The 14,133-nt window shown below is 33.4% G+C and overlaps 1 protein-coding gene across 1 annotated transcript; it reads right to left on the bottom strand.

Annotated features, from left to right (window-relative positions):
- Nucleotides 1–218: 218 nt before the first annotated feature.
- Nucleotides 219–14,133, bottom strand: LOC129295824 (uncharacterized). The gene is made up of 13 exons (XM_054934399.1): nt 14,047–14,133; nt 13,312–13,955; nt 13,095–13,202; nt 12,886–13,010; nt 11,692–12,043; nt 9,766–10,870; nt 7,958–8,111; nt 7,110–7,752; nt 6,931–7,014; nt 6,544–6,642; nt 4,605–4,679; nt 4,424–4,515; nt 219–327 (listed from the first exon to the last, which is right to left on the bottom strand). Exons 2-6 carry the CDS (start codon nt 13,930–13,932, stop codon nt 10,814–10,816), a joined length of 1,263 nt encoding a protein of 420 aa, XP_054790374.1. The 5' UTR covers nt 13,933–13,955; nt 14,047–14,133; the 3' UTR covers nt 219–327; nt 4,424–4,515; nt 4,605–4,679; nt 6,544–6,642; nt 6,931–7,014; nt 7,110–7,752; nt 7,958–8,111; nt 9,766–10,813.

The raw sequence follows: 14,133 nt of genomic DNA, 5'->3' as shown, positions 1-14,133 counted from the left end.
GCGTTTCGTCTCATGAGGTAGAAGCAGAAGCAACGCAAAGATGTAGAGAGATGAGAGAAGCGTGGTGAGCCAAAGACTTTCCTATATTGAAAAAAGAAAAATAAAAATATAATTGTCACTGTCAAGCGAATTCCTTGGATTCTCTTACGGGTGTCAGAGGAACAGCACAAAAAGCACTACGAACTTGTCACGCGGCTGTTAAGTGGGGGAAAAAAAAAGGGATGGGGGGCCCCACTGCACGCGCACGCGCCAGCCCCAAAGAGTATCTCCAACGCTACTGGCTCTTCTGTTTCCAATCCCACGCGCCATCCTCCCGGCCTCCTCCTCCTGTGCAACTAGAGTCGGGAATAAGGGCCGGGCTTGACGGACCGCCCGTTTAAGTCCGTTTTAATAAGAGTTTGGGCTTAAAAATTAGCATTTTTTAGGATAACCGGGCTTCAAAGCCCGGCCCTTTTAAGCCCTAGAAAAACGGGCTCGGGCTCGGGCGGCCTGTAAAGCCCGTTTTACTATTCAACAAAGTATTTTTTTTACCTCTTTTCAGATAATGTGCAAACATTGATTTGTATTTTGTACCAGCAATTGGTTGAATTGTTTTGTGCCATTTTATAGTAATTTTATATTTTATCTTGTGATATATGTATAGATATATATTTGATAATAAAACAATTTAATTAATAATTATTGTAGGTGATGAAGAAGAAGCTGCAGAAATAATTAATATTGAGCCTCCGCCTCCATCTTTCACAAGTAGACCTACATCTGAGGGTTTTAATATTTTATTTATGAATGCTAATGAGGGAGATCTTGATTAGGATTGATGATGATGTTTGCCTTCATCTTATTTGGACTTTTAATTTTTGTTTTTTTTAGATTATGTGAGACTTTGGTTTGATATATGTTAAATTTAAAATATTCTAAATAAATTTTAATATTAAATTTTATTTTTTTTTTCGTTTCTTCTTATCCGGGTTTATAGGCCTGGCCCTGAGCCCTATAATAAGGGCCGGGCTTCATTTTGAGGTAAAATTGGGGTATCAGGCTTTAGGGCCTAAGCCCATAAGGGCCGGGCCCATAAGGGCCGAGCCCTATGGATTTGACCCGCCCGTTTACCAACTCTATGCTCAACACCGTACACAGTTGCTCAAACTACACTCTTCTCTTCATTTCCTTCTCTTAAGTACCCTCTGCTCCTGTTCTGTTCCATGATATTACAGCCCCACACACACACACAAGACATAGGATTCGGATCATGTGCGGTATCATTTTGTGCAGTGATTAGTAACTAAATAATCATATTTTATATTTTTAATAAATTGTTTTATCACTAATATGTATAGTTTATATTTAATTTATATTATCTAAATTTAATATTAAAATTTCAATAATTTTTATAAATTAATTATCCAATGTCTTTTGAATAATTTAAATTTTAAATTTTTAACTTGTAATTTTTTTAAAAATATTTTTAGAAAGTTCCAAGATATTATCTTTATATTTCATATTATATTTGTCAAATAAAAAAATTATAAAAATTATTTAGAAAAATTTAACATTATATTTGAACTTTTAAAACTATATCTAGATAATTAATTCATAAAAGTTTTTAAAAATAATATTCAATTTGAATGTTTACATTAAATTTTAATATCATTAAAATTTTAATATTAAATTTGAACAATATAAATTAAATATAAACTGTCCATCTTAGTGATAAAATAATTTTATTAAAATATAAAATATGATTGTACACTTTACGAATGACAAGCCCTTTTATACACCTCTCTCTTTTAGCCATTAGATAGAACAAAGGGTGATGATTATCTACTTTTCAACCATTGCACAAAGTGATACAGCACATGATCTGAATCTCAAAACATATTTGAATTAATTAATCATATCATCACCCATTCCCCTTGTATGTACATTTTCAACCCCACCATCTTACATTGGAGCTTCCTTCTTCTCTTACTTTACCCTTCTCCTACTTATAATGCTATCAATGTCTTCATAAACCCATGCATGCACTCATCCAATCTAATTTTATTTCTTATTAATTACCAACAAAGACGTGTAACATCCCAATTTAAATTTTAATAGTTAATTTTTGGTAAATAAAAATTTTTAAAAAAATATTTAAAGGTAAACAAATTAGTAGGAGATGATTATTAAATCTAACTTAGGATATAATTCTAAATAAAATAAAAAATAAAAAAAATAAAAAAATAATAAAAAAATATTATTAAAATATTATTATTATTATTATAAAAAAAAAGTATGAGAAAGAAGGAAAGAAAGAAGAGAACAAGATGGCTTTCGGTGCTCTTCCCGGTGCAATGATTATATTTATATAATAATAATAAAATAAAAAAAGAGAAGAGAGAGGAAATAATTAAAAAAAATATGTGAGACCCACTGAATTTTTATAAAAACTTACTGTTCCTTCATTTCTTCATTCCTTCTTTCGTGCGTGAGCTGAGATAGAGAGAGCATCTGTGAGCCAAGTTCACCGGTGTTGGGTTTTAAGGTAAGAGTTTTTAATAGGATATTTAGGATGTGATTTTAAGCTTTTCAAGACTAAGTAAGTGTTCTAAAATTTTTCTTAGTCATCCTTCTTCTTTGATTTCTGAGTTTGTAGTGGTAGAAAATTTAAGATCTGGAAGAGGGATGAATTTATGTTGAATAAATATGATTTTTGAGGTTGTCAGTAGTATAATAAATGTTCTAGAGTATAAATTTATTGATGATCTTTGAATCTGTGGCTTATGGATCAAATTCTAAACTAGATCTGAAAATATATGTTGATTTATTGAGGTTTAGATGATTATTTGAGATGAGAAATGAATTATTATGGTTATAGGATTATGATTCTAAGCCAGAGACTCAATTTTTAATTTTTGGATATTTTAGGTACGAATTTATGAAATAAAAAGAAAATTTTGATAATAGAAATTAGTTTAAAAGTTAATTTTTATATTATTAATGTTTATTGATAATTAAAAGAGGAGTTAAAAATTTTACTTAATATTATTAACTATAGATTTGTATTAAGATTGAGATTAGGAATTATGTTATATTTTTAATTCTATTATTAGAATTATTTTATTAGTTTCAAAAATTGAAACTAATATTATAAATAATATGTTATTTGTAGATTGTATTACTGGTGAGATTGTGGTGAGAGAAAATTTTAAAGAATAATTTATTGAAAAAGCCACAAGGTAACCATGCTTTTAATTTGTGATTAGTGTTACTTCATGTTAATTGGGTGATTATTGAGAAAATTATGAATTTTGTAATATTGTATAATTGTGCAATATTATTATGAATTTGTTTAATTATTGTGGGAGGTGTTGGGAGACTTGCTATTGTTGTTGTATTTATGTGCCACGTGGTACGCCCCTATTGGAGCTCAATAGGTGGCTTGTAAGGGCTCGGGCTAATCTACCTTTGGCTGGGTAATTTAGCACCGAGTGAGGGCTACGGCTCAAGGTTAATGAAGGATATAAGGATGGTTGTTTGTGTTTATTGTAATATTTCTTATATTTGTTGGAATTATATTATTTTTAATTCTCACTTAATAAGCACCCACTTAACTGTTTGTATACACTATCATAAATTGGCTTTGGTTACTGGACTTTTGAGTCTCATTATGTGGTTAACAATTTTCAGGAGAAGAGCCACGAGTGACACGTGGAGGAGTCCCAGAGGCTTAGTAGTATAGATCCACTGTCTCTTTTGAGTATTTAATTTATGATTTATAATGTGTTATATTGCCAATATTAGGGCTTTTTGTTTATTGTCAATTATATGAATATATAAATGTAATCATGCCTTTCAAACTATTTCTATTTTTGGTACAATTTGGATGACTGTAATTTTAATATTTGGTTTATTTTGGATTGATTAAATTGGCATGATTATAAGGACAAATAACTGGCTTGTGTTGAAAATTGATTAAATTGCTTATTTTACTTGTTGGGAGTATAAGGATGGACAAATGTGATTTAGTTTACTTATTGGGAGTATAAGGATGGACAAATGTGATTTAGCCTAATGGCATGTGGGAGGTAAAAATTTATCTGAAATGTTATAGTGTTTGAGTTGAAATCAATTATAAAATATTTTATATTGAAATTATTATATAAAAATGTGTTTGGGTGGCTGTAACCCAACTATGGTTGAGTTAAATTACTTAAAAAAAAAAATTTTGGTGTGTTACAAGACGCATAGACCCGAGTAACACAAGAATTAGCAAGCTAATGAACTCTCTGCATCCTATTTACTTTTCAGGGTTTAAAGGCGTGCATGCATCTTAAAATTATTTTAAAAAAAAATCTGTTTTCCTGGCAAAAATTTTACTCTCAATTATCAGTGTAAATAGTGAGCACAAACAGCGTAGGAAATGGGTGTTTGAGAGTAGCACCTTAGGCCTTGCGCTGCATCACTCTGCATCCAACCGTTTTCCATTGCGACCGCGTTGTTTCCTGATGATACCTCATCTTGATTCCACCATTCCTGTATCAAATTCAGACCATTACCACAACACTCAAAGACTCTCTTCCACAAATCAACATTGTTTATATTAATTGGATTTGGTCGCTTACAGCATCATCGGACCAACACTTCCCTCTTCTTCATTACTTTGCCAAAGGTCCCGCTCTGATATGCTTACTCTGGGTCTGCAAATTGGAAAATCCACAAGTATAAATACATGAGAATATTAAATAGAAAAAGAAAAGAAGAAACAGGAAATATATATATATATATATATATATGTATGTATATATAGATATATGAGAGAGAGAGAGAAGCAGTTCAGTCGGAACGTTTTCCCCAAGCTGCAGAGGTACACGCACAAACTCGTGTGTGTATCAATAAGAAAAAAGCTCACCTGCGATTTACTCTCTCTGTTTTTATTTGTAAGAGGAAAAAAAGTATATTACACAGTTTATAAATTATGTTTGAAAGTAAACGCATTTGGAATATAATACTCTTTATTAATTATATTAATCAAGTTTTCATTAATTATTTTTTATAACTATGAATAATAAAATTATGAGGGATAATTTAAGAAGTTTGTAATAAATGCCTATTAAAAAATATAATTTTGCTTATAAAAAAATTAGAAGTAATAGTTTTTCTCACAAATAAAAACCAAGGGAGTATACCCACACTAGACTCCCACGTGGGATAAGAAAATTAAGGAAGCATCCAACCACTTATCTAATCTAAATAATTCAAAAATTTTCTTCAAGATATATTTGGAACTTGGGGAAGCTTATTATGAAAATTGAGAGCAAGATTATTAAAAAATTGTTTACATATTAACTATTATTTATTTTTTTCCTAGCCCTTAATTTTCTTTATGATTTATATTTATAATTATTTTAAAACAATATCTATTGTTATTTTTATTAGGTGTTTCTGATTTACCCACCAGTTGGAGTAAGGATATAGACATGAATAACCAAACTAAAAATAGATTTAGGAATTTATGGCTATTTAAGTTGTAGCTCCATGATTTTGTTATGATTTTAATTCGATTTCGAAAAAAGCAAATTCCATCCGAATTAAATAGGGATAAATTAGCTTAGAGTGTAATTAAAACACTTCAAGAATAATTGTTACTGTGATTAATGATAGAGTCAATTCAAAGTGTGGTAGAAATTAGTAATAGGGTAAATCATGAACCCTGATACTTCTACTGATTGAAAAATGATCTCCATATTATTATTAGTAATTTTTTTCATTTAATTCTCAACTCAAATAGTTTTCACTTATCTATTGTTATTTTACTAAATTAAAATAAATTGACATGGCAAAATCTTTTCCCTTGAATACTTTGAGACACTTTATTACAATCCTGTACACTTTCAAAAAGCAATCAACTGGAAGGAGACCACATAGGGCCGAGAAGCTATCCATGAAATCAAAGGAAGGAAAGCTTAGTACGACTTGTACGATCATATAGATCATGATGAACGGTAAAGCATGCCCACAATCTAAAGAAACATGATAGAAACTTACCTCCGGCCATTGCTAAATTTGGAACTTGAATTGTTTGTGGGGTTGCTTCTAATTTCTCTTTTTTGCTCTCTTGATGGTGTATGTGTATGTGGGACTGGGAGAGATTTTCAATTGCAACTAAATGAGCTTGGGGACCCCTTCTATAAATGCCAAAGATCGCTCCTTTAAAGAAGTATGACAAGTGGCCATGGTAGCTATAGGAAGTTATGAGTATGGTGCAAATCCATTTACTTGTTGGATTCATGTACCATCCAAAAATTGAGGGAACCGAAGGTATGAACAAGGGCCACATTTTAAGGAAAATGACTTGATGTAACGAGTCAAAATTTATAACAAGAAACCCCCCGGGTTTCTATATTTCTTCGTATCTCGCTGATCAGTGATCTCTCTCGTCTCTGTTTCTATATCTCTTTCCTATAATCTTCTCGCATCAGTGACTGTGTGTGTTACATGAGAGACTAGCTAGACAAGTATACCAGTAAAATGAATATATTTATACTGGATTCGGTCACTTACAGATTGAACAGACGATGGAGTTTCCTCTTCTTCATTTGTTCGCTGATTGTCCCAATCTGACGTAACTATGCTTTCCTCAATGCTTGGGGAATGATGCGTCTGTATGAATTTAACAATACATATGTTCAGTCATTTAATAGGGTATGTGGCAGATTATCTTGCGAAGGAGGCTGACTGATCGTTTTGAACTTTTAAATACACTCCCATCAAGTTGTCTTGGTTTCTATCATCTGGATAGAAATGTGTAATCTGTTTTGTTTGCTTTTCTTTAAGAGTTAGGAATTTCCAAGCTTAGGTTTGTCTTGTAATTTCAGAAAAGTCATTTAATAGGGTAGAGAAGTAAATCAATAAAATGAATATTATTTATATTTGGATTTGATCACTTACAGCTTGAGCAGACAAAAGAGTTTCCTCTTCGTTATTTTGCTGATTGTTCGCAGGAACTTCTCCCACCCGTGCGGGATCCTGGGCCTGCAAATAAGAAAATCCACAAGTATAAAATACATGTTAGTTCAGGTAACAATGTTTCAAGTCAGGTTCAATTGCTTAAGCATTTTGCTGCAAACCTCAATTAAGACCTCCTCGTTGATGTCTTCATCATCAATTTCCATTTCAGCTTCCTTTGAAGAACCAAACTCTATGATCTAATAGTCATTTGGACCGTCAGAACCAACCTGCAGTACTCTTTGGCGAAAAACAATGAGGACGTAGCTGAAGAAGAATGCAATTAGTGCGAAGATTAACTTGATCTTGGCAAGCTGTTGGATAAACATTGAGAGGGAAAAACCAAAGAATCCTGTTTCGAATCCAAGCTCAAACTTCCTTGACATGGACAGCGACGATAAAGTAAATAAACCATACGAGATAATGCTCAATGCATCTGATTTTTCTTTTACACGTTTGTCATGCCAAAAGGAGAACAAGGTGGTCAGAACAAAACTGCCAGTCATCACATGACTTCGCACATTCTCTGAAACTCGAATTCCCTTGGCCAGCAAAGTGAAGCAGAGGACAGATAAACTGATCAAATATATAAACAAGGAAACGGCGATAATCCCACTCCCCAAACAAGTCTGTGAAGGTAGAGCTGAAACCAAAGCAAAGCACGCCAATTATGGCTGACACAGATCCCACAAGTTTCCAAATCGTGGACGGATTTATAAGATCTCCCATTCTGTTCTTTTCCAGGTATCAGAAACAGCAAACTGCCTGCAGTTATATATCCAAAAAATAAACGGGCAAGCTAAACTCGGCTAAAGCAAGGTAGAAAATCGGAAAAGGGAAAAAAGATCAGATGTGTTTAATAATTCCTCAAGAACAAGGATTCGTATTCCAAAAGCAGAGTGTAACCGAGATTGTGCTAAGATTTCTGTTATAGGCCAAAAAATAAAAATCATCAAAGAAACATACTAACCTCAATCAGATCCCCCGACCCACACTATGGCAGAACCGCCGCAACCACGAGATGATATGGGAAGAAGCTAAGATTTTGGGATTGAATGGGTTTCTTCTCTTCAAAACTTCGTCTCTTGTTACCGTATGGTTCCACTTCCCCCACCTGAGGGAAACTGAGAAGGGCAGTGTTAGTGTGATATCAATTTATGTGGTAGCAAAAGGCCAAAAGCAACCAGAAGCCGTCTATAGTACATTACCATCTAAATGATCTTTGCTTTATCAATGTAATTAAAATAAAATGTAAATGGTGAATGAATGTGAATCAATAAGTAATTAACATGGAGCAAATTGGACATGTAAATGTAGTCATTCTTGATTTAAACAAAAAAAAAAAATCAATATGATCCCATGCACAACGACGACGATATTGATAACTAAAAACTACGTGAATGGTACATAAAAATGTATGTATATCAACAATTTATACACACACATACAATCATGCCCATTGTTAATTACTTCACCACAACATATCAAAATATATATATATATATATATATTCATTTCATTTAAAATTATAAGAGATTTTGATAGAGATACTTTATATTTAAAGATACAAGATATTTTATTATATATATTGCATGTTAGTACTGATTTACTTCGCTTAATTCTACAAAGTATCTCATCAATATCATTAAGAAAATATCCCTCCTTGCACGGCAACTCCATCAGCACAACACGTGTGTGAGTATATATGTGAAGAATATTGAAGAAGAGAATATTAACAAGAAAAATGATGAAACCTTACATTAATCTATCCAACTAAAGTTATTTATAAACCCCAATTTTGAAGTAAAATATTAAGATGAGGACTTTTATTAACCTTCTTTTGAGGTGGAATACAACTAGGGGTGGAACCAGCGTAGATTTAGAGGGGGCCAAATTTTTTTAAAAAAATATATACATCGGTTTATAGTTCTTAAGTTTTTTTTTAAAATCTTATTATTGAAAAAAATTCATAAGATAATATCTATAAATAAAAAAAATAAAAATAAAATTATTTCAAGTAAAATAATATATTTATTTATATTAATTTGTGCATATACAAAATTGTCATGTTATCTAGCACTAATTATTGAGAGACAAATATTTTTTATTCATGTGTATGCATTTGTGTATATGTATAAATTTATAAAGTTTATTTGTGTTATTTTATTCCTATTAAAATTTTTATATGTTGTCGATACTATTGGTCACTGTGTTCTTTATCCAAATCAAGGTATACTATATTGGTTTTCTTTTCCTTGGGTGGAAAACCAAGTTATGAGTTAACATGGATATTCAACAAGTAAGTTCATCTTTATAAAAATTTGGTTCTAAAAATATTTATACTTTTTTAATTTTTTTCAATTTACAATTGATCATGACAATTTATCCATATATGTATAATATATGGACCCTATTGACCATGACAATCTATCCCCTTAATATATATCAAAGTTGGACAGGTTTTTTTTTGGGGGAGGGGGGGGGGGAGCCCCCTTGAACTACTTCTAGGTCTGCCCCTAAATACAACCTCCTAACCTCTAATTAAATATAATGCTCTTTATATAAATTTTAGAGTTATCAACAATTAAGTTATTAATACTAATCACTCTAACTAATTCAACACCCCTATCAAGTTGACAACACTCTTTAAGATGTTCAACTTGCCAACACCAAATATAAGGGTGGAGTAAGAACTAAACCAATCAATTTTAATTTGCTAAAACAACTTGAAGATATCTTTAAACTTGCATTTCATCTTTCTTATTGTACTGTATTCACCATCTTGATCATCACTTCACTTCCTTGAACTTAGTGCAATCATCAGTGATTATATGCTTTTGATCATTTGACTCTTTCTCCTTTCAAACTTTGAATAGGATAAGGAAAAACTTTGCCAACTTTCAACCAATCAACACTTTCTTTGCTAAATTCGGATGCCACAATGCCTTCTCTCTGTTCCTCTTGAAATCAATCCCACAGCTACCAAATCAAAGGAGGGATCCACCATATGCGTTGTTCAATGATTTTGCTTCGTCTGTGTAAAAGAATCTACTACCTTCCAAAACTGTATTTTGAACATCAAATCCCTTTATGTCTTTCCTGAATGTACTTCGAATATTTTCTTCCGGTGTTTTGGGTGCTCTCTATGCATTGGCTCAGCAAGAAAGCACCATTGCTCGCTCAACAATAAGGACCATGAACAGAGAGCAATCGTTCTAACTTAGATGCCCAATTCATTGAGTTTACCATCAGCTCTTCATTCCTCCAAACACATAAATTTCACAGGGATTCCAGGTTCATCAACCACACGACCACACAGCCATCTCTGGCAGCACCATCAATCTTGGTCAAAATAAAGTAGTAGCACCAACAACCACATTAAAACTTTCATGCTCGTCGCAACATATTCAAACTAGTGTTGCCATCTATAACTTAAGAGAATCTCATTGGGTGCGCCAGGAACTACTTTACCACCAGCCCTTCGACAAGAAATCAACTCCCCTCCCCCCCTTTTTTTGTTTTTTAGCAACATACCAAGAAATGAAGGAATCAAGCTGAACCCAAATTTCTGAGACCGAGTGAGATAATATGCAAGAAACCCTCAGGAGTAGAATCTCACGTACCCTTTTCTTCATCTCAAAGACTCTTCACTAGAAGAATCCTGCATATAGATGGCTATGCCGGACAATACGTTCACCTTATTCCTGAATCTCCCTCGCCATTGCAGCCATCCTTCCAAATTTCATTTTTCGACCTGTTCATGAAAACAATCCCATTCTTGACACCAATCGAAACGAATGGTCCACAAACTACAGAGCTTTCAAGATCAGAGGCAATCCTTCCTTGAATCTAACCTCCGGCTGTCATCAACGACTTGGCACACCTGACGATCATCATCAAGGTTATGACAGAGAAACTACTCATAATGTAAAATCTTGAAGCCCCAATTACGTGCTACAAGAGTCGAAGTCTGATAAATAATTGTCCACAACGTGCCACTTGGATAATGATAGGATTACATCAAGTGAAGAATCTAGTTTCTTTATTGTCTTCTCCTCCTCCCAAAAAAGGACAAGATTGCATCTTAAAATTGTATACAAAAATATTTGTACAATTTTTATCCATCAATTATAACAAGTGTCAAGCATCCAAAGTTTGCAGTAAACCATGGCATGAAAGGAGGCAAGACTCAAACATATGAAATTCGCACGTCAAGTAAGCATGATGAATGATTGAATGACATGACAAAGAAACTTGTATAGCAGCCAGCAAGTTCAGGAAATGGTGCAAATTAATACAACAGACTTGACTTACACCTTTTTTCCTTCTAGTCAACTTCCAATAGCTCCATCAAATCCTTACATCTTTTATTTGAAGTGTCTGTTGTTTTTTCTTAATGTCCAAAATCTCAGCCCTTCATTTCAGCTAATAATCACAAAAATTTCATCTAATTTCTCCTTCAAATGAAAAAATAAAAGAGATTTTATATATTAGAGGAGACAATAGAAAGAAAAGCAGGCACCCCAAATCCCTTGTTTCCTTCTTTGTACACATCAAGTACGCAAGCAAAAGTGTCACTAACTACTTATAAAAATATTATACATATTAATAGCATTAATGGTATCCTTTAAATTAAGAATTTTTCACTTCATCTTTATATTATATTAGTAGGAACCAGCATGGGGATAATAGCTAGCGTTGTACCCACAGAACCTGATTGAATTTCAGAGGCTCCTTCTCCTCCTCCTCGTCTTCTTCTTCTTGTTCCGCCTCATCAGCATCTGTCCTGAGTTGAGGAAGCACCGATGTTGGAGATGAAGTACTGGAGTCATCCCCTGAATCCTTGGCTGCAGGCTTCACTAAAACTCTCATTTCTGGCCTCTTTGTCACTTCCAAGTCTGCTTCTTCCACCATACGAAACACCAGTGCCGCTTCTTCCAGGCGCAGCCATACGCGTCTCAACGGGTCATACATGAGTCGCGGCTTCATCGAATGCACACCATCACAAACTTGTAATTGCCACGGGTTCAATTGTATGGCATCACCAGCAATATCTCTGACAAAAATCGCAGCACCAGTATATATGAGAATGCATACGTATGTTTCATGGATTTGCCCAACCATTGCTAGAAGATGTGCTCCTGGACGGACTCTAGTTATATTCCCTTAGGTCACAATTATTAGATACCTCTAACTACCATAACAGAATTAATAAGAAGTAATTAAATCATTAATTTTGTTTAAAAATAGAATAAAATTTTAATCTTCATTGCCCTTATTTAAATGAAAAGTTCTCAAATTTGCATTACATTCTTTCTTATAATTAATGAGTTTAAATAAAAATAATATTTAAAAAATATAATTAATACCTCATCATAAGATGTCTTATACTATATTAAGGACAAAAAATTATTTTTAGAAGGTGCCCGGAGTAGTATATATAATAAAAAAGGAACTATTGAGATTATGATTTAAATCTTTATAATCATTTATGATTATTTTTATATATCATCTTGTTTTAAACCTATTTTATTTTTATTTGAAATTTTAGGAAATATTTATTATTAGTCAAGATAATATTTCTTTAAGATATGGCATTTTATTGCTAATCTTGCCTATTTTATCTCTTTCCCTTTATCGGGTGGTGGTTTCTCATTCCTAACATCAAGATGAAAAGTTGGGGAAAAACTTAGAAAAGAAATGGACTCCATGCAGAAATCTCTAAGAAAAAGAGTCAATGATGTTTATAAAATCAAAAATTGTAGACCAAGTTAGTAGCAATAATTTTTTTCGAGAGTTTTTCATGCAATTTAGTTTTCAGCAATTCCCTATGCAAGTACGTTTTTTTCCTTCTTGTTCAAACAAGAAGGAAAGGAGATAGGTGATTTAGTGTAAGACCTTGAAAATTCCGATGGTGGGGTTCCTGAAATTAATTGGGACATAGGAGAACCGAGATTAATCCAGCCATTTTCGTTTGTTACCAGGTTCTTTCCTGAAGAAACATCATCTTGATTTGAGACTTCCTGCAGGAAATCAAAGCCATTTGCATAAGACTTAGGAAGCAAATCAATAAAATCAACGAATTTATACTGAATTTAGTCACCTACAGCTTGATGAGACAAAACAGAACAAGTATCATGTTCTTCACTGCTTTGCTGACTATCCCCAGATAGGCTTTCCCTTGAAACTTCTCCAATCCTTGTGGAATGTTGCTCCTGCGAAAAGAAAATTGCACAGGGATAAATACATGAATTTTTATTTGAACAGGAAATGCTCATTTCAACAGTCAACTTCTATTTCTAGAATATTTAACTCTAAACACACCCAAACAAAACAAAGAAAGACCTCTGCATTGTTGCACTCATTTGCAGGATCAACTTGAAAGCAATGAAAGTCATGTGGACCAGTGGAACCAATCTCTACTTGGGAATCTGAATAGCTGCGAAAATTGATGAGCACATAGCTAAATCCTACTGCAATCACGGAGAGAATCCCGCTGATCTCAATAAGTTGTACGGAAAAGCATGCCAGGAAAAAACTAAAGAGCCCTGTTTCGAATCCGAGCTCAAATTTCCTGGACATGGACAACGACATCAAAGCAAATGAACCGTACGAGATTGTGCTCAAAGCATCTGGTTTTCCACTCACAGTTTTGTCACGAACAACAGAGTACAAACAGGTGAGACCAAAATTGAAAAATACCATGTGACCTTTTAGCAGGAAATTCCCTGAAACTCGAATTCTCCTTGCAAGCAAGGCGATGAGCAAGATAACTGAGCTGACGGATAGATAAATGAGGAAATGGAGAAAATCCCATTCTCCAAATAACTTTTTGAAGGTGGAGCTCAGGGCAAAACAAACCAGGCCGGTTATAGCTGATAGACTCCCCATGAAATTCCAAAACTTGGACTGGTGATGGAACAATCTCCAAATAAGATCTCGCATAGTGTTCTTTCCACTGAAGCAGGCTAAGATGATCAAGAATAAATGGAAGCTAAGGTTAGTTAAAGTATTGGAGAGCTGAAATAAAGAGAGATGCTCACATGGAGTCAAATTCACCTTCGGCACTGGCTAGAATTGCAACCAAATTAAAGAGGAAGAAGAGTTCTTGGAGAAAAGGTGCTCCCTTCTCCCCTATCTTTCCGC

The sequence above is a fragment of the Prosopis cineraria genome, unplaced genomic scaffold (genome assembly GCF_029017545.1).
Source record: "Prosopis cineraria cultivar Desert tree isolate PC_DT_omini unplaced genomic scaffold, ASM2901754v1 PC196, whole genome shotgun sequence".
Classification (NCBI taxonomy): domain Eukaryota; kingdom Viridiplantae; phylum Streptophyta; class Magnoliopsida; order Fabales; family Fabaceae; genus Prosopis; species Prosopis cineraria.
Note: the sequence above shows the minus strand (reverse complement) of the source record. Positions and strands in the feature narration are given on the sequence as shown.